The 24,328-nt window shown below is 52.2% G+C and overlaps 1 protein-coding gene across 1 annotated transcript; it reads left to right on the forward strand.

Moving 5' to 3' along the window:
• The first annotated feature begins 224 nt into the window (after positions 1-224).
• ENAM (enamelin) lies at positions 225-19,828 on the forward strand. Its single transcript, XM_007669232.2, has 13 exons — positions 225-275; positions 1,111-1,250; positions 2,703-2,730; positions 4,896-5,012; positions 5,186-5,254; positions 7,382-7,480; positions 8,660-8,728; positions 9,158-9,202; positions 10,534-10,575; positions 11,803-12,090; positions 12,968-13,030; positions 15,521-15,571; positions 16,802-19,828. The coding sequence occupies exons 1-13, from the start codon at positions 225-227 to the stop codon at positions 19,826-19,828; spliced, it is 4,089 nt and encodes a 1,362-aa protein (XP_007667422.2).
• Positions 19,829-24,328: the final 4,500 nt, after the last annotated feature.

Below are 24,328 nucleotides of genomic sequence, written 5' to 3' on the forward strand. Positions count from 1 at the left end.
CGCAGGGTGGCGTCCTCTTGGCTCACCCCCTCATATCGCTCACCAAGGGGGAAGAGAACTGCTTTCTCCCCTTGAGAGCACGATTCCTTCAGCCTGAAGGATGGGAAGAACGGGTCCCGGAGGGGAGGGGTCGAGGGGCAGGGGAAGCCGGAGCCGAAAAACAGGTGCTGGAGGGGAAGGGGTTCAGAGGGTGGGGAGAAGAACCCAAGGGGGTCATCGGGGTAATGGGGAGAGGAACTGAAGCCAATGGTGGCACTGAAACGCAGAGATTCCAGGTGAGAGGTAAGGCAATAAACAGTTTGGGGGGCTAGTGGTAGTGAGGAGTTGGAAGGGAATTCTTAAAAAAGGGGGCATTGTTTAGGCAAGACATGAGCTGTTCTTGAAAAAGTGATTAGGTGCTGTCTAGAGGGAAATGAAATGATAAGCTAAACAAGCTTCAGTTACCAAATGACCCTTTCAGTAAACACTAACTGGCCACATAAATGTTGATTCACACCCCAGGGCTTGCATTACCCGCTTAGGTCTAAGAAAGAACCTCCTTTAGGGAAGCCAAGAAACAAATGATTTTTTTTTCCTCACCACCCATACAGCTGCCTATTTTTTTTTATGTTATTCGTCAAGTGCTTACTCTGTGCCAGATACTATACTAAGCGCTGGGGTAGAAACAAGCTATTCAGGTTGGATACAGTCCCTGTCCCACGTGGGGTTCAGTGTTAATTCCCATTTTACGGATGAGGTAACGTAAGAACAGAGAAGTGAAGTGACTTGTCCAAGCTCAACCGGCAGACGAGTGGCGGAGCCGGGATTAGAATCGGTTCCTTCTGACTCCCAGGTCGAGAGGCCATAGCCATATTTGGAATTCAAAATCCCTCTTTAGTCCAACTGGGCAACATCTTCCAGGGTAGCCCAATTCCCTCTTCCCAACCCCACTCTATCCCCCCGACTCAGTGTTTGAATGGGGCTCTTGATTTAAAATCAAACCCATCACTCTCCTGGCCTAAAGGGCTCTCAGCACTACCCAGAGCATTCCCAGAAAACAGAAAGTAAACGTATACAGACGCACACACACACCCACTCTGTCCAGGATTTGGGTTTGTGTGATGCTCACAGGTCCAAACTCCCCAGGGCACCAGCGGCATGGGAGAGATTCGAGGGCAGATTCTCAAGTTGAAGGAGGCGACGATAAACCACTGCCAGATTTTGAAGAAGAAAACTCTATGGATCCGCTCCCGGAAAGACTGCAAGTGGAGGTGGGGCGTTCCGGGAGGGATGTGTCCGTGGCGTCCCTATGGGTGGAAGACAACTCGACGGCAGAAGACGAGACATACGTCGCTAGAAGTAACGTTGACGGTAGGACTAGTAATTGTAGCAATAATAAGAGTAATAGGAGTAATAGAAACAGCAGCAGGCGAAGCAGTATGTTGTAGTGGCTAGAGCACAGGCCTGGGAATCAGAAGGTCGTGGGTTCTAATCCTGACTCTGCCACTCGTCTGCCGCGTGCCCTTGGGGAAGTCACTCCTCTGTGCCTCAGTTACCTCATCTGTAAAATGGGGATTGAGACTAGCAGCCCCCCTGTGGGAGGGGGACAGTGTCCAGCCCGATTTGCTTGTGTCCACCCTAGTGCTGGCACATAGTAAATGTTTAACATTTTCAAGTTATTATACTCAAAAAGAGAATGGAATTGAGAAAGCAATGAGGATTCGAACCCAAGGTGGTGACGCGAACTAGCAGCCCCACTGTGGGACGGGGACAATGTCCAGCCCGATTTGCTTGTGTCCACCCTAGTGCTGGCGCGTAGTAAATGCCTAACATTTTCAAGTTATTGTACTCAAAAAGAGAATGGAATTTAAAAAGCGGTGAGGATTCGAACCCAAGGTGGTGACGCAAGCGAGGAAAGGTAACTCTCGGAGACAGTGCTGGATAGGTCAGAAAAGGGAGGAATATGACCGAGTGCCCGCTCACCACCGGAGAGGTACAACGTAGCGGCCCCCTCTCCAGTTTGGCTCGCCTTTATTTACAACATATAAGAGAACTAGCCAGTCACCCAGGAACTCGGACAAGTGGTGTTTTCTTCAGTGACAAAAAAGGCTTTTCAGGCAGGCCTTATCTGTTTTGGGTAAGAAGCAATCTCCCGTCCCCCGATATTTGCGGATGTGGTATACATCCCACTGAGATGGGGGACGTCCTGAGGCAAAAACAGAGTCATTTAGGCCAAGAGCTGCTATCCTCGGAGTGCTGTTCCAAATCAGTTATTAATAACAGTAATAATAGTAGCAGTGATATTTCCTGAACTCTCGTTGGGTGCAGTGCAGTCTAGTAAATGGCTTAGAAAGTACAGAAGAAGTAAATGACAGGTTTCCTGCCCATAAGTACATTCTAATGGGAGAGAGAGACGTGAAAATATTTACTAATACAGTAAGCAAAGAAAGTGATTGTACATATAATTGAATAGCATCTACAAAAGTGGTCAGGAAGGGTATAAAGAGGTGCACAAGTCCTGGAGGTCTCCCTTGGGCTTCGACCAGAGGGGATCCTGGGAACTGATCAGGACCGGCTGGTTGTAGACGGTTCGATGTCAGGAGGGCATTTACTAGGGGAGGGGAAGGCAGAAATGCAACTGATCAATGATCCATTTGGAGAGAGCAGAGCCGCCCAGTGGAAAATAGCGGTCTCCTCTGTCTCCTGAAATTTTCGGGTGAAAGTTTCCATCACTTTCAGAAGTGGGTCCAGGTAGGTTCCCTCATCTGTAAAATAACAATAATAATAATAATAATGTTGGTATTTGTTAAGCACTCACTATGTGCAGAGCACTGTTCAAAGCACTGGGGTAGATACAGGGGAATCAGGTTGTCCCACGTGGGGCTCACGGTCTTAATCCCCATTTTACAGATGAGGTAACTGAGGCCCAGAGAAGCTAAGTGACTTGCCCACAGTCACACAGCCGATAAGTGGCAGAGCTGGGTTTCGAACCCATGACCTCTGACTCCCAAGCCCGTGCTCTTTCCACTGAGCCACGCTGCTTCCATTACAGATGAGGACTGAGGCACGGAGACGTTAAGCGACCTAGTAGTTAAGTGGCAGAGCCAGAATTAGAACCCAGATTTCCTCACTCCTGGGCCCGTGCTCTTTCCTAGGTCACTCTGGTTGTACTGTACAAAAATAAGCAGTTTCGTGGCTCTAGTCTAGCAGTTTTAGAGCTTCTAAACCTTCCACAACACAACAGCACAGCTCTGTGAGATTCAAAGTCTTTCCAAAACCGCAGATCCTCATTAACTCCTCTGGTCACAGATGGATGTTGATTCTCAATAAACAGCAAGGTGTTAATGCCTAATTGTTTTCTTTTTTTAATTTACATTGAAAAGCAGATTTTTAAACTGGGGAAGTGTGCCGAAGAGCCATAAGGTTAAAATCACTGAGCTCATAGAAAGTCGATCCTGCAAAAAGACTCAGTGACAACTATCTCTCCTAATGGTTCAAATCTACTGAACTGAAGAGCGATAAGCAATAATCTCCTCCAAGAGGCCTTCTCGGACTGACCCTTCCGTACCCTTATGTCTACCCCAATACTTCACCCATAGTAAGTGCTTAATAAATACCTTTAGCAGTGGCAGTGAACAGAGATTCCTGTGGATATTGCAGTATCAGAAAATGATAATAATAAGAACAAATAAGAATACTATGGTATTTGTTCAGCATTGTCTCTGGGCCAAGCACTGTACCGAGCATTGGGATAGGCACCAAACAATCAGATCAGTCATAGCCCCTGCCTCATATAGGGCTCGCCATCTAAAAGATGAGGCACAGTTAGGTATCTTGTCCCCATTTTACAGATGAGGAGATTGAGGTCCAGAGTGGGGAAATGACTTGCCCAAGGTCACACTCCACAGCAGCGGTAGAGATGGGGTTAGAATCCAGGGCGCCTGACTCCTGTGCAGTTTCATTCATTCATTCATTCAATCGTGTTTATTGGGCGCTTACTATGTGCAGAGCACTGTACTGAGTGCTGGGAAAGTACAATTCGGCAACAAATAGAGACAATCCCCACCCAACGACGGGCTCACGGTCTCCACTAAGCCTAGCTGTTAGAACCTCGCACCGGCAATTTGACTGCTTCTGATTTGGGGTGTCCAAGTCGGCATGAGTGAGGAAAGAGATCCCTACCCATTTGAGAGTCGTAGTTTGTGTCCCAATTTCCAATTTCCTCCCCTCCCTCCTTCAGCCCCTTTGCTGCTGCCCAGGGCCCACCTTCTCTGTCTCTAGACTGTAAGCTCAATGCAGGTAGGGAATGTGTCTGTTTATTGTTGTATTGTACTCTCCCAAGCTCTTAGAACAGTGCTCTGCACACAGTAAGTGCTCAATAATACAATTGACTGACACACAGGAACCCACCCTCAGGCCAGAGAACACAACGGATCTGTCCGACCGCAACTCCTCGAGCCGGAATTCGTAGCCATAACATTTTGTTTTTCGTCCGAGCCCTTCCTCCACCGGTTTCTCACATAGCATCCGTCGATGGAAATCCCCCCATCACTGCCCGGGCCGTTTGGAAGGCAGCAGGAGCGTCTCCTTGAATGTTACCATCCTAAGCTGATTTTCCCGGCCTGTTATTAAGCCTAATAAGAGACTTGATTTGAGATCTCAGCTAATCACACCCTGGAAACCAAACCCGGCGAGGATTTTCAGACGGATGGCATCCCCTCGTGATGGCAACGCCGTGCTGCTGGGCACCGATTGGCCCCAGGCATCTTGGACGAAGCTTAAATGTGCCCCGGCTCACCTAGCCCTTCCAGCAGGGAGGAAACGGGCTCCGCACGGGGCTCTGGTCGTTCCCTTTTTGAACACCGCCCCCGCGGGAAGCGTCCGATCTAAGAGTTAAAGGCCCCCTCGGTCCTCAGGTTCTCTTGGGCTTGGGAAATCGCCCCTCCGGGTTGATGGTCAACCTTGGCAAAGCCAGGGTAGCCAGCTCGGCCACTGGAACTGGCAGTCCCACCGCCCCTCTACCCTGGCACCGGGTGAGTAATGGTGTTGACCACCGGGCGGGACGTGGGGTAGACCAGTTGGCTTAATTTTCACTAGCCGGGGAGAGGGTGGGGGGCCTAATCGTTGCAGTGTTGCATGCTTTTCTGAGGGCAGAGGACCCCTCTTTGGGCTGAAAGAGCTTTGATTTCCCGGGGAGGGTGTTCAGATATATGCCTTTGACTTTGGCTCCTACATCTTATTAGAACTCACCAGATATTGGCAAGCTGTGCACCAGGTCGGTGATTTTTTTTTCTTTTTTAGTGGTATCCGTTAAGCACTTACTATGTGTCAAACACTGTTCTAAGCGCTGGGGTGGATAAAAGGTAATCAGATGAGACACAGTCCCTGACTCACATGGGGCTCCTTGTCTAAGGAGAAAGAACAGGTTCTGAATCCCCGTTTTATAGTTGAGGAAATGGAGGCACAGAGAAATTAGGCGACTGCCCTAAGATCACAGAGCATGCAAATGGAGGAGCCGGGATTAGAACCCAGGGCCTCTGACTCCCAGGCCCGTGCTCTATCCACTAGGCCACGAGGACTTTCCGGGTAAGGGGGGACAACCACTTCGGATCGTGCCCTGCTCAGGAGAAATGAAGTCTATCTCTCAGGGACAGGAGATTCTGAGCTCCTCGAGGGCAGGGTTCATGCCTCCTAACTCCACTGTACTCTCCCAAGCGATCAGTATGACGCTATGCATACGGTGCTCCAAAAATAGTAGTGGTTTAATGATAACTGGAGATAACGTTGGTAACTCTACAGGCTCCCCGCAGCCCAGCCGAAGTCACCCTAGGAGGTCAACCTCCCCATCCCCTCACCCTGCTGCCCCCCGAATAGTCAAATGGCAAACCCCAGGGTCTAGGTGGGATGGTACAGGGAGAATAATAATAATAATTGCATTTGTTAAGCATTTACTATGTGCCAGGCGCTGTAGTAAGTGCTGGGGGTGGAGGCAAGCAAATCGGGCTGGACATAGTCCCTGTCCCACGTGGGGCTCACGGTCTCAATCTCCATTTTACAGATGAGGGAACTGCCATGAGCTCACCCTCTAGCATTCCCAGGCGGCAGCTGTCAATTAAAAAGACTCACGAGCCAATGAGGTGACGGTCATTCACCCGAACAAAATCCACATGGGTTTTGACAAGTGGCCTTCAGCCAAACTCTAAATAATCCAGTGAAATGGGGCAGTTCGACAGTGTCACTGGTTCTGATTTGAAAGTGGACTCTGAAGGTGGAGATGGTGGCACTGTTAAGAACTGTGCATGCTTGGGGCAGAACAGAGCAGAGGAAACTGGTTGTTGTTTGGTTTTTGGTTTTTTTAATTTGTATTTGTGAAACTCTTACTCTGTGCCAGGCACCGTACTAAGCGCTGGGGTAGATACAAGCTAATGAGGTTGGACGCAGTCCCTGTCTCACAGGGGGCTCACGGTCTTAATTCCCATTTTACAGTGGGCTCTCAGTCTTAATCCCCATTTTGCAGTCCAGGGAACTGAGGCAAAGAAAAGTGAAGTGTCTCGCCCAAGTCACACAGCAGACTAGTGACGGAACCGAGATTCAAAGCCAGGTCTTTCTGACTCCCAGGCCGGTGCTCTCTCCACTGGGCTACACTGCTTCTTTGTTGTTTGCTGCTTGGGTTCCTCCTGAGCCCTCTCCCTTCCTTGCCCTGTGGGTTTTGTCCCTGGGCTTCCTTTCCTCATGCCGAGTTTGTGTGTCTCCCTAAGGGCTTATGAAAGTTTCGCTGGAAAATGTCGCTGCTTCCGGGCTATCACAGAACCCCTTTTCCTCATCTGGTGAGTTTTCCTTTCCGTCTCCGCCACCTACCTAAGGGACCCATTCTGAATTTGACGGGAAATATTTACAAGAGGTAGGAAACGGTTCGATCCCGGGTTCAACTGTTCCTCCCTGGAGAGATTAGAGAATTTGACTGATGGCCAGTCTTGCTTCTGTTTTCATCTGAGAGGGAAAAGACACCAAGTTCCCTCTGGCATCATCTCCTCACCCCCGGAAACTTTGCACTTGTCTGGGTGTCATGGCAGTGGCGTGGCAGGAGCGGAGGAGGAGGAGAGGGAAGGAAAGGAGGATGAGAAGAAGGAAAAGAAGGAAGATAAAGATGAGCTTCCTGTGGGCAGAGATCTTGTCTTCATCAGATTCTAGACTCTGTAAGCTCACAGTGAGCAGGGAACATATCTACCAACTCTGTTGTATTGAACACTTGGTACAGTGCTCTGCACACTCTAAGTGCTCAATAAATACCACTGATTAATCAATCAATGGTATCTTTGGAGCGCTTATTTTGGGCAGAGCACTGTTCTAAGCACTTTGGAGAATACAGTTCAAGTTGGTAGACCCGATCCCTACTCTCCAGGAGTTTAAGTTCAGTGGGGAAGACAAGCATCTAAATACAGTTCAGATAAGGGAAGCAAATGAGTACAAGGATGTGTACATTTGTGCTGAGGGGGTGGGGGTAAGATAGTAATAACTATAATAATTTTGGTATTTGTTAAGTGCTTTCCCTGTGCCAGGCACTATACTAAGCACTAGGGTGAATACAAGCAAACTGGGTTGGACGCGGTCCCTGTCCCATGTGGGGCTCACAGTCTCCATCCCCATTTTACAGATGAGGTAACTGAGGCCCAGAGAAGTGAAGTCACTTATGCAAGGTCACACAGCAGACAAGTGGCAGAGAGAGGACTGGAACCCATGCCCCTCTGACTCCCAGTCCCTGCTCTATCCACTACGCCACTCAGTTGTACCTAAGTGCTTAAGAGGAGGGAATTAAGTATATGGGAGAGGCAGAAGGGAGGCAAACTAGGATGAGAGGATGAGAGCTCGGTCTGGGAAGACTTCCTGGGGGAAGCATTTCAATTGGCTTTGAAGATGTGGTGAGCATTTTTCCAAAGGTTTAGTAAAGCGCTCTGCCCGTAGGACCCACTCAATCATGGATTGATGAGAGTTGAAGAGAGAGAATGTGCATTTCTCCATTCCAGAGTTGACATGGGGTCACATCTCTGACCTACAGGAGGTTAAAACGATCCATCTTGTTAAAATCACGGCTCTTCGATGGTTTCCCATGTATTGCCAGGGTTTGCATTTACTTCTCTCGGAGTGGTTTGTTCCATCACCCACCCTCGTTAGCGTCACAGGTTAGCAACATAAACTTAACAGGAGAAGGAGGGAGATGGAGAGAGAGGGAAAAGGTTTGGTGAAGATCATACTTTTCAGATCCTGGGTTTTGCTTGATGTGACAAAATCCAGTCAATTCCCGAAAAGACTCGAAGTGCTCATGCTGTCATTTTACGGAAAGCTTGCTGGTAAAAAGTGGGGAAAATTGGAATACTGAGGAACCACGGGCTGGGTTATTCCTAGAGGAAGCCTCCTGAAGCAGCCTTGTCACTCTAGTAGACAACATCACTTTGTCCTGAACTATCAGATAATCTCTGAAGATCTAGATCCTGAGTTTAAGGGTGCAGCCAACTCCGTTATCGGAGAGGATGGGGAGAGTAACTCAAAACCTCATTTTGGCCCTCCCTTTTGCCCTGATGAGCTGAAATAGCACAAGACACGTGGGCTTCTCTTGCTTGTTGTTCCCGGTCAGGTTTTTCTCCTCCCCACCTAATGTGACCCCCTTGGCCCTCCTTTCCAGATAGCGAGGGGGAAGATGAAGAGTTTCCTGTTATTCTTAGGCTTGTTTGGAGCTTCCACTGCGATGCCGGTGAGTATACAGGTCTCTTGCCTGTTTCGTTTATTTGATTCATAGTAGTTGTTAAGCGCTTACGTTGTGTCAAATCGCTGTTCTGATCGCCGGGGTAGGTACAAGTCCATTAGATCGGACGCAGTCCCTGTCCCACATGGGTCTCACAGTCTTAAATGGGAGGGAGAACAGATATTGAATCTCCATTTTACAGTCGAGGAAAGTGACGCCACAGAGAAGTTAAATGACTTACCCAAGGACACAGAGCTAGCAACAGGCAGAGCAACCGGCAGAGCTGTGATTAGAACCCAGGGCCTCTGACTCCCAGGCCCGTGCTCTTTCCACAAGGCCACGCTGCTTCCCACGCCTCCTGGCTTTAAGCCACGGTGAGTTGTACTAACGGTGACCCTGGCGGAGATTGTCATTTGGGATGTCTCTCTTTTTCCACAGATGCACATGCCCCGCATGCCTGGATTTGGCAGTAAAAGCGAAGAGGTAGGTATGGCCACCTCTTGGTGATGATGGCATATATTAAGTGCTACCTATGTACCAGTCACTATGCCAAGCCCTGGGCCAGACACACGTCCACGTCCTACCCGAAGAGGGAGGGAGAGAGGGATTCTTTTCCCCAGTTGATAGATAGAAAGCTGAGGCACGGGGAGGTAAAGTGACTTGCCCAGGGGAATTAGAACCTCATTGTCCTGTTTGCCAATCCCATGTGCTCTCTTCCACTGGGCCATGCTGCCTTGGTCTACTGTGGAGAGGGCAAGTTCTGAGGGGCTCTTGTTGTCCAAGGGAGGATGGGGGCAAGGTGGGGACATGGAGAGAGCGCCCTTCCTGGGTCAGGTCCCTCCAGCCCGTTGTTCTGCCTCAACAAGAGATCCTTCCTGGACCTCCATCCATCCTCCTCGCTAGGGGCGGACCATTCAATATCCCTAACCTTTTCCCCCAGTAGCCCACTGGAGTCTCTGGTCTGTGAAATTGTCCAAACCCTCCATGGAAGCTACCGATATTTTAGAACTACACAACTCCCCTCAGAAATGGTAGAAAGATGGAGCAGGGAAAAGGTGGGAGAGAAGGGAGAATTCTGGGAGAAAAAGCAACAATAGCTCAGGTCAAGGAGAGAAGCTTCTGGTGGGAAATTAAGAGGCTCAAAACCCCAGCTGTAAATTCACAAAATGGAAAAAAGCCTGATAAAAAAGTAGCAGATTTCTGGTTTGTTTTTCATTCCGATGAAGTAGGTGGAATGGTATGAAAAGTGCAAAAAATACTCCTCAGTACCAGACTCCCCAAGTTCTCCTGGAGCTAGAAATAAGTTGCTATGCCTATTTGATATATTTGGTGTCTTTGCTGTTACTCCAGAAGTGTCCGTTACTACTTCCATCCCCTTTTGAGGAAGGGGGGCAAAACTCTGGGATGAAGGAGTGGGCTTGGGTAGAAGCAAAGTCGCTTATACACTGAGCAACGCAAGGAGCTGGAGGTTTCGGTCAGGGCCTAAACATTTGTAAAACAGAGAAGAACCGTATTCCCCAGCTGTGACCCCTGCCTCATCAAATTCAGGGCTTTCTCGTTTTTAGAAATTCAGGGGAATCCCCATTCTCCTCTTAATGAGGAAGGGGGAAAATAGCAGAAGTGTAAAAACTACATCAACAGTCACTTCCACCCCCACCAGCCCCCGCCAGAGAGCAACTCCCAGGGTGAGGAAAAGGTAATATTTTTTCGAGCTGACGCTCCTCAGTCGATCACTCAATCTCAAAGAGATCACAGCCGTTCACCCTCCGGGACTGCAGCACTGAGCTGATTTCCCGGATTTGTTTTTGTCACAGATGATGCCGTATGGTCAGTACAACTTTATGAATTCACCACACGTTAAGTTCCCCTTTCAACCCTTTCCGAGATTCCCGTGCTCACCCCCAGGTATTTGCATAACTAAATGTCCACTGACCCGAACAGATCTCAGCTAGGGACCCAGTGAGCGTCACTCCTTACTACTGAGAACTGACACATCACTCCTCTCCCTTCTCTCTTTCCCTTTTCTTCCTTAATTTAGCTTCCTTTCTTCCCTTTGTTTTCCTCCTTACTTCCCTCTTTTTCATCGTCTCATTTCCCTCCTTCTATTCCTTCTTCCTCCTCCACTTTCCCTTTTCTACCTCCTCCTCTCCCTCAATCTATCAATCAGTGATATTTATGGAGGGCTTGCTATGTGTTTGCCCTGTACTAAGCACTTGGGAGAGTACAACAGAGTTGGCAGACACGTTCCCTGCCCACACTGAGCTTACAGGTCTCCCCCGCCTTGTCCTCCCTCTTCTCCTTCTCCCATCCCTCCTCCTTTACCTCAGAATTCCAGGAGGATTTGGTGACTGTGGGTTAGATCCCCATCTCTCCATCAGCCTTTGAGGTGGGCTGTACGGCTGCCTCCCACCCAAGTCCAATAGCAGCAAAGTGCCCTTGTCTTCAATCTGAGTCGATCATATTTATAATAATAATGCCATGTGTTAAGCACTTACTACGTGCCAAACACTGTTCCAAGTGCCTGGGTAGATGCAAGCTGATCAGGTTGGACACAGTCCCTGCCCCACATAGAGCTCACAGTCTTAATCCCCATTTTGCAGATGAGGGAATGGAGGCACAGGGAAGTGAAGTGACTTGCCCAATATCACACAGCAAAGTGGTGGAGTTGGGATTAGAACTCCAGGTTCTTCTGATTCCCAGGCCCGTGCTCTATCCACTAGACCATGCCGCTTCTCTATTTACTGAGCTCCTACTGTGTGCAGAGGCCTGTTCTAAGCGCTTGGGAGACAGAGTTAGTAGATACTTTCCCTGCCCATAAGGAGCTTACAGTCTAGAGGGACTGTATATTCTGAATATTCTAAATATTTTGAGTACAGTGAGCAGATGCTAGACCAGCTGAATCATTCCGCAAACTGTTACTGTGATGAGGAACTGGATTCTAGGGATCTGGGCTCCGGCCCCAACCGAAAAATGTCATCCCTCTCTCCTCTCTCTTCCCATCCCCTTACCCACCCATCCACTCCCCATCCATCCATCCATCCATCCCTCCATCCAACCCTGTTGCCTTCCTCTTCTTTCCCCAGATGGCACAGTTGGGCCCCTTGTATGGTTACGGCTTGCAGCTCCCCCAGTTCTTCCAACCACCCCAGATGCCTCCCTGGCCCCAGCCTCCCCCGAACGGGTGGCCAGCCCAGAACCCGGGGCCACCACAAGGAGGGAAGCCCCAGGCCAAGCCCGGTCAGAGCCAGAACACCAAGCAGCCCAACCCTTCCCAGCCCAAGAAACCACCGCAGCAGCAGCCTCCAAAGCAGGCCGCCAAGCAGCCGGCCCCCGGGCCCTCCAAGCCCACGGAAGAGACCCGACAACCTCAAGTAAGCCCTGGCCTCGGGACATCCAGAGTCAGGACAACGTGGGTTCTTCTGGGGGCACGGGAGGGGAATAGGGCTGAATCAGTGTGGCCCTGTGGTCAATGAGAAAGCATCTAAACGTGGGTCAAAGCGTGTGGACAAAGCAACACCTAGTCACCCTTTAGCGTGCCCGTCTGAAATCCGTTTGGCTTCTGAGGTCACTTACTTCATGGACATAATCTGTTACTACGGCAGGAGAATCACTGCCGGCTCCATACGGCCCAGGGACGGTAGCTGGGCCTCCATAAGTGGTGCTGTAGGGTTTGAAACCCATCTGGAAAACCAGGTCACTTGGCCTAAAACCGGGCTCTGAAAGGTCAGCATGATTGGCTTGATCCTGGGCACGATTTGGCAGCAAGTTTGGCTAGCGTCCAACCCAAACACAGGAGCCTGCCCTAAATCAATCAATCGACTACATTTATTGAGCGCTTATTGTGTGCACGGAACTGTACTAAGCACTTGGGAGAGTACAATAGATCAATATAACGGTCACATTCCTCTCCCACGGTGACCTTACAATCTTGAGGGAGAGAGAGACATTCATATAAATAAATACATTGTGGATATGTACATAGGTGTTGTGGGGCTGGGAGAGGGGAATGAATAAAGGGAGCAAGTCAGGGCCATATAGAAGGGAGTGGAAGAAAAGGAAAAGAGGGCTTAATCGGGGAAGGCATCTTGGAGGCTTAAAAGTGGGGTTGGGGAGGAGTGGTTGCCTGAAAATGTCCTCTCAGGAACAGTTGCCTCCTTTGGCTCCCCAGATTACAACCTCCCCCGCAGCTGGCTCATGCAACCTCTCCTCAGCCATTTTCGTCCCGACTTCATACCGTTTTCTTTCCAGATGTACCCGCCGTTCGGCAATGGATTCTTTCCCTTCCAGCTGCAACCCTGGCAAATTCCACCGGTGAGTGCCACCTCCGAACTGGCCACGGTGGGTGGGGGTGGGGGTGTGAGGGAGAAGGAAACAATTCCCTTGGGCATCGTGAAATGTTTGGCCCATCCTTGACAGTTGCATAGGCTGGGATGAGGGTCCCACTGACTCAAATCTTCAACCCGTCTAGCGCAGAAAGGCTCTCTTGAATGGTAGTAGGGCCGGAGGTCGAGTTTCAGACTTTCATCGGGTCTGCTTATCCCTGAGAGAGTCAGCCAACAGCCCGGATCCGGCGACTGAGGCCCTCCCTCTCCCCCCTCCCACCCCCAGCTTGGTTTAGGGGTGTCCTGAGAGCACCACATGAGTTTAGAGAAGCCAAGAGACTGACTCCAGACTGCAGGAGCTCAGATCCCAGTCTGAACTCTTGATTCAGAGTTCAGAGGGCAAGGACAGAAGGTGCTGGTCCTGCCTCCCCCCATACTTAAGCCTCGCATCCCCCCCACACCCAATTAATAATAATGTTGGTATTTGTTAAGCGCTGACTATGTGCAGAGCACTGTTCTAAGCGCTGGGGTAGATACAGGGTCATCGGGTTGTCCCACGTGAGGCTCACCGTTACTCCCCATTTTACAGATGAGGTAACTGAGGCACAGAGAAGTGAAATGACTTGCCCGCAGTCACAGAGCTGACGAGTGGCCGAGCCGGGATTACTTACCAATCGCAAGCCCTTCGCCACTTTGTTTTGACCCCCCTCTAGACTGTGAGCTCGTTGTGGACGGAGAACGTGTCTGTTTGTTGTTGTATTGTACTCTCCCCAGTGCTTAGTACAGTGCTCTGCACACCGTGAGTGTTCAATAAATACGACTGGATGAATGAATGATTACCTAATGGCATCTGTTATAACTCGTTCAGGATTCAAGGGACAAATTCCAACAAGAGCCAGGTACCATAAGTGTGGCTTAGTGGAAAGAACAGGGGCTTGGGTGTCAGAGATCGCGGGTTCTAATCCCGGCTCCGCCACTTGTCTGCTGTGTGACCTTGAGCGAGTCACTTAACTTCTCTGTGCCTCAGTTCCCTCATCTGTATAATGGGGATTAAGACAGTGACCCCCACGTGGGACACCTTGATTACCTTGTATCTCCCCCAGCGCTCAGAACAGTGCTTGGCTTGGCTAGCGGGGGGTGGGGTCCATGGGCAGCTACCCCCTCAAGGAATTGAATCAATCAGATATAATAGTAATAATAATAATAATTGTTATTATTATGGTACTTGTTAAGTGCTTCCTATGCACCAAGCACCGTTCTAAGTGATGGGGTAGATACAAGTTAATCAGGATGGATGCAGTCCCTCTCTCATTTTAATCCCCATTTTACAGATGAGTGCCTGAGGCACAGAGAAGTTAAGTGACTTGCCCAAGGTCACACAACAGACATGTGGCAGAGCCGGGATTAGTACCCAGGTCCTTCTGAGTCCTGGGCCTCTGCTCTATCATGTGCAGAACACTACGCTAGGCACTTGGGAGAGTTCAGTGGAACAGAACAAGCATTAATATAAATAAAGAAATGATGGCTATGGACGTAAGTGCTGTGGGGCTGAGGGAGGGGGGAATAAAGGGGGCAAATCCAGAGGAATCTAACCGCGATGGCCCGGTAGACCAGATGTTCTGTGCTCTTGTCGGGGAGTCCACCGTGCTGACTGGCCTGGGGCTGACCACGGGAGAAAGGCCACAGTGGCAGACAGCTCCAGGGAGGGAACTGAGCCCTGCTGAAAGAAAACACACTACAAACACTGCGGAGCAGAAATCCCATCCGGGAGAGTTGTCAAACCACTTGCCTCTAAGTCTCCTTCCTAATCGTTCACGCATTCATTCAGTCGTCTTTATTGAGCACTTACTCTGTGCAAAGCACCATACTAAGCGCTTGGGAGAATACAATAATTGCGATATTTGTTAAGTGCCTACTGGTCAGCACCTACTACGTGACGAGTACTGTACTAACCGCAGGGGTTATCTTCTCAGGTTCTAATCCCGGCTCCGTCACTTGTCTGTTGTTTGACTTTGGGCAAGTCACTTCACTTCTCTTTGCCTCAGTTCCCTCATCTGTAAAATAGGGGTTAAGACCGTGAGCCCCATGTGAGACACGGACTACATCCAACATGATTAGCTTGTATCTCACCCTGGCGCTTACTACAATGCCTGGCCTATAGTAAGCCCTAAAGAAATACCGTTAAAAAGTTAGATGCGAGTCAGCCTCAGCCCTCTAATCCCACTGGAATCTCTCCCCGAGTCACCCAGCTTTCATCTAGCCAGCTAAGTGCCAAGCTTCTCCCGTCAGAGGGACTTCTTTGCGATTGGAAACCTGAATTCCTTCTCGGGTCGTAAATCTGGCTTGCTCACTTCACTGCCTCAGAGACTCTTGATCGGCATAAGCTTCCGGCTCCCCCATCAATGGTGAGAGGTCAATACTTTCCTTCGGTCTCCACGGAAACCTCTCAGGGAGACTCACTGAGTTTTGTACCTTTCAGCAAATGCCCCCTGGCTACGGACGTCCACCAGGCAGCAACGAGGAAGGTGGGGTAAGTACATCCTCTAATATCTCCCTTTGCGGAAGCAGAAACCCCTTATGAGCGTGGACTAGTAGATAGAGCACAGGCCTGGGAGTCAGAAGGACCTGACAGAATTCCCTGGCCCCATATTCCCTAAGATCACTGCGGGCAGGGAATAGGCCGGGCCCACTCCCTTCTGCGTCACCCTGACTTGCTCCCTTTGCTCTTCCCCCTCTCCCAGCCCCAGAGCACTTATGTACATATCTTTTTTATTCATCTGTATTGGTCTGTCTCCCCCACGCTAGACTTTAAGCTTGTTCTGATCAAGGAATGTTGATATTTGTTAAGCGCTTACTATGTTCAGAGCACTGTTCTAAGTGCTGGGGTAGATGCAGGGTCATCAGGTTGTCCCTCGTGAGGCTCCCAGTCTTAATCCCCAATTTACAGATGAGGTAACCGAGGCATAGAGAAGTTAAGTGACTTGACCACAGTCACACAGCTGACAAGTGGCGGAGCTGGGATTCGAATCCATGACCTCTGACTCCCAAGCCCGTGCTCTTTCCACTGAGCCACGCTGAACGTCACTGTTTACTGCTGAATTGTACTCTCCCAAGCACTTAGTACAGTTCTGTGCACACGATAAGCTCTTAATAAATACGAACGATTGAATGAATGTATGACTAATCCCAGCTCTGCCACTTGTCTGCGGTGTGAATTTGGGGAAGTCACTTTACTTCTCGGGGATTCATTTCCCCCATCTGAAAAAAGGCGGTTAAGACTGTGAGCCCCAGTGTGGGATAGGGTCTGTGTCCAACACCGTTTGCTTGTATCTACCCCAGTGCTTAGAGGAGGGCCTGGCACATAGTAAATGCTTAACAAATACCAAAATTGTTATTACTCTTTGAGCCCAGAGGGCCACAGAACCAGGCCAGATGCGCCAACCAACACCGGCCTAGGCACCCAGGACTGAGAGGGCATCAGGGCAGGTTGCTAGGCACACGAGGAGAGACTTACTAGAGGATGAAGATGGGGGAAATGCACTGAGCAGAGCCATGAATGACGACTCCCACAGTCCCGGCCCCGCAGATGGCCGCAGTTGAGGAAACGATGATTTTCCCATCTCCCCCGGTGCAGCTGTAACGCGGCTCTAGGCCAGTCCGGGAGCTCGGGCTGCGGGCAACAGTCTTTGCCACCCGTGAACGTGCCCCCAGTGTTGAAGGATTCACACGCTAACAGTCGCTCTCCTCTTCCTCCTGACAGAATCCATATTTCGGCTACTTTGGCCACCAGGGCTTTGGGGGCAGACCCCCGTACTACTCAGAAGAAATGAAGGAAGAAGAGAAGGAAAGCCCCAAGGAGGACAGTCCCTCCCCTGAGCCTACGGCCAACTCCACCGTTGCCGAGACCAACTCCACCCAGCCCAGTGGCCCGAGCCAGGCCGGGAGTCAGGGGGGAAACGCCACCGACCCTGGTCAGTCGGCGGGGAACGGATCTCCCGCCCAGACTCCCGGGCACGGCACGGTTCCCGATAACGGTGAGCCCCCGGGTCCGCTCCTCAATGCCTCCGACCACGGGGGAGCGAGAGGTCCGAAGCCCACGGGCCCGGGCCCCGGCCAGCCGCCTTTCCGGGGCCGCCCCGCCAACCCCAATGCGGCTCCAGGGTTCCCCGCGGGCCGACAGCGCCGCCCCTTCGTCCATCCCTTCGGCCGCCCCTTCGACCGGCCCGTCGGCCGCCCCGTCGGCCGAAGGGATCACGGTCCCACCTACGGGAATACGCCCAAGGCCAGGGGCCCCCTCCGATGGAACGCAGTCACCTCTGAAGGCAAACGGGTCGCCCGTCCCGGATATCCCATGTACCGCAGGCCTTTCCCCGTCGCCGCCCCCGGGAGGGGTTTCCCCAACCGGGCGGGGAATCCCCTCAATCTCCGGAAGAACCCCCAGGCCCCAGCCAAGCACCCCGGAGAGGCCAACAGCGGGCCGGTGTATTCCCAGCGCGGCGGGCTCATGGCCCCCAGGGAGCCAGTCGCATCCCCTCAGGAAAACCCACCGAGCCCAAGGGAGAAACCGTCCTTCCCGACCCGGGGTCCGGCCGTCCCGTGGAGGAAACCTCAGAATTACGGCCCGGGGAAGCCAGTTTACCGGCCCCCTCTCTCTGAGGGCAGACCTGCGGACCCGGGACCGAGTCCCTTCGACCCACGCGAAAACCCCTACTACCCAAGAGGAGATGCCACCGATAGAAGATTTCTGTCTTCGGGAGGCTCGGCCCCTGGCCGCCATTTCCCCGAGGGTATTGTTTTGAAGCCAGAAGACGACCAGCCGCCATCGAAGCAGAAGCCTTTCCATCCCGTCACTTCGGAGCGGACCCCGAGAGAGCCCAGTCCCACGAAGCCCCAGCGGACCAGCCCGGAACCACCCCCGCCCCTAGAAGAAGGCCCTGGGCGGCAGGACAAGAGCCTGACGTACCCACCCATCAGCCCTAGGAGCGGAATTCCCTATCCTGATCATCATCCCTACGACCCCAAAGGGACCTGGGACGAAGGCAACGAGCCAACTCCTTCCTCGGGCCCAGCGGAGCAACCAGGGAGACAACCGTCTCCCTGTAGCCCTCGGATGGGCCAGAGAGGTGAAGTGCCCTACAACGAAGAGGACCCTGTTGACCCCACGGTAGATGAACCTAACCTTGGGCCAGGTCCCTGGGAAGAGACGGCCAACGGCAAAGAAGATCCCAGTAGATACCACAAAAGCCCGCAGTACCCCCAAAGCCGGGCAACCGAACCCCAAGATTACCCCCCGTATCCCGAAGGTGGCCTGGAGAAACACCGAGATTTCCCCTACGGTGACTTTTACCCCCGGGGCCCAGAAGACAATCTCCAACCGTACAATGGGGCCGATCAGCTCCCGGGGGAGGGCAGGGGGTATTATACCCATGACGCCGTGGGACAGGGAGGCCCTCTGCAGTTTCCTTCCCGGGATTCGTGGGACTGGGGATTACGGTCGGCTGCTCAAGAAAGAAGAGCACCATACGATGAGAGAGATTCTTGGGACCACGCGATAAATTCACCCAAATCGACAGCGGGTGCCACGGAAACCCTGTCCCCGTCCCACAGCGTTCCCGCCGGCATCCGAGGAAAGCCACATGAAGAATCCGTGGATTGGAGCTACAGAGGAGGGCAGGTCTCCGACTTGGGTGTCCCAGAGGCGGAGCGGCCGGCTCTAATGGAGCCAGTGGCCCGGAGCGATCCGGCCGACCCCAGAGAAGCCTCGTCCTACCCCGTGGCCGTCGCCAGAAGTTCCTGCTGTGCCGGTGGCTCCCCAGGCCCCAGGGACGTCCCACTGGCCCCGCCGGACTATCCTCCACTGGCCCTCCCAGGCTACCTTCCACTAGACCCCCTGGATTACCCTCCGCTAGTCAGACCAGACTACCTTCCACCGGCCCCACGGGACTACCCTCCACCGGACACACCGAACTATTCTCCACTGGACACACCGGACTACCCTCCACACTACCCTCCGCTGGCCCCCCAAGACTACTCCTCGCCATTAGGTCTCTCCCTGTGGGAGCTTCAAGTCGGAGGCCCCCAGAGCCCCAGAGGTAGCCGCTCCAGGCACGTGCAGCAGGCGGCCTCCCCGGTGGGCTACCCGGCCATCCGGAGAAACGGCACGGAAGAAGCACCCCCCACGGGGCGGGAGGAGCCGGCTCCTTCCAGAGACGGACTAGCACCGGGAAGGAGCCCTCCTTGCTCCCTAAGGCCCCGGGCGAGCCCGAGGGCAGGACTGGCCTTTCCCGAGGCCGGATTGCCCCCAGCCAAGCCCGCCCCTTGTTTCAAAAGCAGGCTGAGGGGCGACGTGGACAGTGTCCCGGAGCAGATCCTGGACCCGGACCCGCCGGTCGCGGGGAACGACGGCCCGGCTCCCGGAGACCTGGCCGTGGTGGTCCCGGAGCGGGATCCGGGGCCAGTGGGCATCAGAGGGGACCCGGAACCGGGGCCGGAGGCCGGCGCCCCGGGCTTCCAGTGGGTGCCCTGCTTCGGCAGCGAGACTCAAAATCATTACTTGGCATGGACGGGCGCTCCCCCTGGCAACGAGAAGCCGGACCCATCCGAGCCGGTGTCCACCGCACCCGCAGAGACCCTGGACGCGGTCTCTGGGCTTCCGACCGGGGTGCCTTCCGAGGGCCCCAGCCTTCCCCGTTCATCAGAACTTTCACCGCCCTTCAAGACCCTCCAGTGGGAAGTGGCAGACGGTCCGGAACAACAGGGAGCCGACTGCTCGTTGCTCCAGAACTAGGAGTCCGCAGACCACCCCCTCCCCGCGTGTCGGGTGGACAAATCCCACCCTAGGCCCGGCATTCCCCAACTCTTTTCTTCCCGGGCTCTTTCTGGGCTACCGACCCAGTTTTGAGACCCCGTTTGTTCCCCCTCCGAATAGCGGGGGCTGCAGCCGTGATGAAGCCCGGGCAGCCCCTGAAGGGTCACGCTGCTCACCGGAGCCAGACAGATGACAGAAAGAACGACAGACAGATGACTATTTAGAGGAAGCGGGGGCGGGGGGGTGGGGCGCCTGTCTGAGGATTTCTGGATCCAAGGTCTGTGCCAGAACTGGCTGGCTGGAGGCTGGCAAAGGTACCTCTCCCCTCCCCTTGTGCTGCCCAGAGGCCCTGCCCTTTTCTGTAAAAATTCCATAAATGCCCAACCGTGACCTCTGTAACCCTGAAAGCCCGGAGAACCTCTTCCGTTTCAGAGCTGAAATTCCCCAAGTCGGTCTGGCCCTGTCTCGTGTGTGTTTCATTTTGTCCCGTCTGGGACTTCATCCAGGGTTTTTCTCCTTCCCTGAATGCTCAGGTCCTCCCCCCTGCTCCACCTCGCTCCACCCCTTAACCCATCCTTTGGATTTCTTCATGCGCCTCCCTCTCCTCCTCTTCCTCTCTCTCCTCCTCTTCTATTGGCAAGACTGGGAGTCCTCATCTCTTCTCTCTCATGGCCAAGTCTCTCGCTCCATCCTTCTCCCGCTCCCTATGACTTTATTCACGTTCCCGCCTACGTCTGTCTCGAGGTCACTTCTTTCCTGGTTGGTCTCTTCTGCCCTCCCTCTCCGTCTCTCCCGCCCGTTGAGCTTTCTTCTTGCTCACCCGGCCTTCTTCACTTCGTGTTTCTCTCCCACACACCGCCCCTCCTTCTAGTCTCTCCCTATATTCCTCTAGCCTTTTGTTTGCTTTGCCCTCCCCTCTCTTTTGTCTCTCTTCTACTCTCCCCTCATGTCTTCCTCTCAGGATTCCTCCCTTAGCTTTCCAGGCTCGGTTCCTTGAGGGAAGGGAAGACACCGCTCCGATCTTGGGTTTGGATTGAAGGTCGTTTCCCCGCCGCCTCCTTGGGAGCAGGACCCGGGGCTTAACGGGAACGCATAGGTGGAGGTGGCAAAGGGTGGCCATTCATCCAGTTTTACGTTGGACTGTCCTTTCGTCAGCTGGTCCCCCCCGTCCGATAGGGTTAAGGCACCGCATTTTCTTAGGCCCGGCATTCGGATTTTTGACACCCAGCTACCTCCCCCCCCAGCCTCACTATTCAGGCCCCGTGTCTGCGTTCACAGGAACCTGGGGAGGAAACCCAACAACTCTGGACCAGGTCGAGGGACGCGGGGGGGGTGGAGGAAGGGAATCCGTCTCTCGAACCCTAGGACACTATAGGTTCAGTCAGACTCTGTTCTTCAGGAAAGCAGCTGAAGCAGAGAAGCAGCGTAGCCTAGTGGAAAGAGCACAGGCCTGGGTTCTAATCCTGGCTCTGCCACTTGGCTACTGTGTGACCTCGGGCACATCATTTCACTTCTCTGGGCCGTAGTTCTCCTGTTCTCCCTTTGCTTAGGTTGTGAGTCCCTTGTGGGACGGGGACTGTGTCCAACCTAACGGACTCGAATCCACCCCAGGGCTTAGAACGGTGTTTGACACATAGTAAGCACTTAACAAAAACCATAAAATCAACAAGCCAAACATTGCGTAAGTCATCACTCCATTCCACTGTATGCCCGGCTGACACATCTGAAGTCACAGCCGATATTCTTGAACCTACCTTGCATAACCACCAGCGTTTAGTACAGTGTTCAGGACACTAAGCACTTAATGAATATGATTACTATTATCATGCTTATTATTGTAGTCTCGAGTATTTCCAGTGGCCATCCTGGCATGGCAGTGAGGTGCGGGGCCGGGGTGAGGGAAGGGAGGGACAGAGCCAGGGTTCGTGACGATCACTCATTTGTGAGAAAGGAGAGAAGCAAGGAAGCAAGGAAGAGGTGGACGTGAGACACTGAGTGAGACCTGAAAGATGGGGAGAGGCGGGAGACCCTCACACATAGAGAATGACGTATTCAGCCTGGGAAAATCCAAAACCGTCTCTGGAACTCCACCACAGGCATCCCCTCCTTCCTCAAGGCTCCAGAGACCAGCTCAGAAACATTATCCCAGGCAAGAAATCGTTGGGATTCTACAGAGTAATCACACTGTCTGGTTTTTGGCCTCTAATAGCATAACAGGCGGTCTCTGTGTGGCTTCTGTTAATCCTGTGTTCCATGTCTTGGGCTTCTGGATAACTAGTGTAAAATGTTGTATCATAGCTGTCTCTCCATTAGACTTCTGGGACGGGGAGAGAAAATACCAATGAGTGTGGGTTAAGCCCATCTTCAGAGTTGCCTGAATTAGAAATGTGGGCTCGATTATTTGGGGTCTGTCTCCCCCAAAATGAAACGTCAGCTCTTTAATAGTGATAATGACGTCTAACTCTCTCATGCTCTCCCAAGCCATTAAAACAGCGCTCTGCACACAGTAGACTCTAAATTCCCTCAGATCTCTGCAGACTGGAAGAGCAGAATATTGAAGAGGAATTGTAAAGTGAAATCGAGAGCCGGGGCAAACAACAGAACGACCCAATCTTCCATTTTCCGCTGTGCGTCACGCTGCCATTGTGTAAACTGAGGTGGAAGACTTTTTTTTTTTCCTGGGACTGCGTCGTCGATCAGACCCACAATCTTCTGCCCCCCCGGCAGCCGGAGGATCAGTGCCTGCCACCAATCGCCGTCTCGGTCGTCGGCATCGTGTCTGCTCAAGGGTCTTGTTTAGAACTTTGTATATTTGGAGGGGATCATAATTTGTATGCCCCGAAAGGAAAGGATGCATTCTCTAGAAGAGCTTTGACTTTGTGCCTTGGTCTCTCCAGGAGTTTCCCCATCCAAATAAAATGACTGTGTTACGTTTCACCGGTTCTTTCCAAGTGATGTTTTCCATCCCGTTGTCCATTCTTTTCTTGCAAAGATGGCATTTCACGGACTGTGGGTTTAGCACCCTGTCATGGCCTGAGGAGGATGAGATTTCACTGATCCTCCAAACCAAAATATTATTTGAAAACTACTTTTCTAGAAAGTTGCCTATTCACCATGGATACCCACCCCAAGAGGGCAATGGGGATTGGAGGGAGGGCTCTGAACTGAACGTCCAGACAAACTCCACTGTGGCCTCTATCAACTCCTGACCATTTCTCATCAGATATGGTGGGTTTCTGAAGCCTGTTTCCACCCTTCATCCCCATTAAAATCTCTGCCGTGTTTTCGCCCTCCTGGTTGAAGGCTCCTGAGATAGTCATTCATTCAATCATATTTATTAAGCACTTACTGTGTGCAGAGCTAATAATAATGTGGGTATTTGTTAAGCGCTTACTATGTGCAGAGTACTGTTCTAAGCGCTGGGGTAGACACAGAGGAATCAGGTTGTCCCACGTGGGGCTCACAGTCTTCATCCCCATTTTACAGATGAGGGAACTGAGGCACAGAGAAGTTAAGTGACTTGCCCACAGTCACACAGCTGACAAGTGGCAGAGCTGGGATTCGAACTCATGACCTCTGACTCCAAAGCCCATGCTCTTTCCACTGAGCCATCTTGGAAAAGTACCATACAACAATAAATGGTCACATTACCTGCCCACAATGAGTTTACAGTCTAGAGGTGGGGAGACAGACACCAATACATATAAATAGAATTACAGATAGGTGCATAAGTGCTATAGGGCTGGGAGGGGAGAAGAGCAAAGGAAGCAAGGCAGGGCAATGCAGAAGGGAGTGGGAGATGAGGAAAAGTGGGGCTTAGTCTGGGAAGGCCTCTTGGAAGGCTCATTCCCTGCCCACAGTGAGCTCACAGTCTAGAGAGGGAAAAGTGGGGTTCACATGGGGTTCGCAGTCTTAATCCCCATTTTACAGATACGGCAAATGAGGCCCAGAGATGTGAAGCGACCTGCCCAAAGTCACACGGCAGACATGGGGTGGAGCTGGGATTAGAATCCAAGTCCTTCTGACTTCCGGGCCCGTGCCCTATTCACTAGGCCATGCTGCTTCTGAGCTCAAAGTTCCACAGACCTACTTCCCATTGTCAACTGGAAAGCCAGAGGTGATTCCTGCCCCACCCTCAGTTCAGGAGGTCTGAACATTCCCATCTGGGGACTGATCCCCAGTGAATGACAACTGGAAAACAAGTTGATTAGACTACAAGTGGCATTTGCTGTGGTGGAGAGGGCAGGTGTGTGGGGAGAACTTGGTTGCGTCAACTGGCACACTTCTGTTGGAGGCAGAGCTGAGACCCAAGCATGGCAGGGAAGTATAAAATTCACCTGGAAGCCACATTCCCAGAGCCATGTGGAAATTAGAGCCAATCAGTTTGGGCAGAGCCCTTTAAAGGGAGGAGAGGGAGCAAAACCACCTCTGTCTTTTTTTTCTCTCTGCCTGCCTTCCTGATGATTCCCAACTGATTGT

This window comes from Ornithorhynchus anatinus, chromosome 10 (assembly GCF_004115215.2).
Source record: "Ornithorhynchus anatinus isolate Pmale09 chromosome 10, mOrnAna1.pri.v4, whole genome shotgun sequence".
NCBI lineage: Eukaryota > Metazoa > Chordata > Mammalia > Monotremata > Ornithorhynchidae > Ornithorhynchus > Ornithorhynchus anatinus.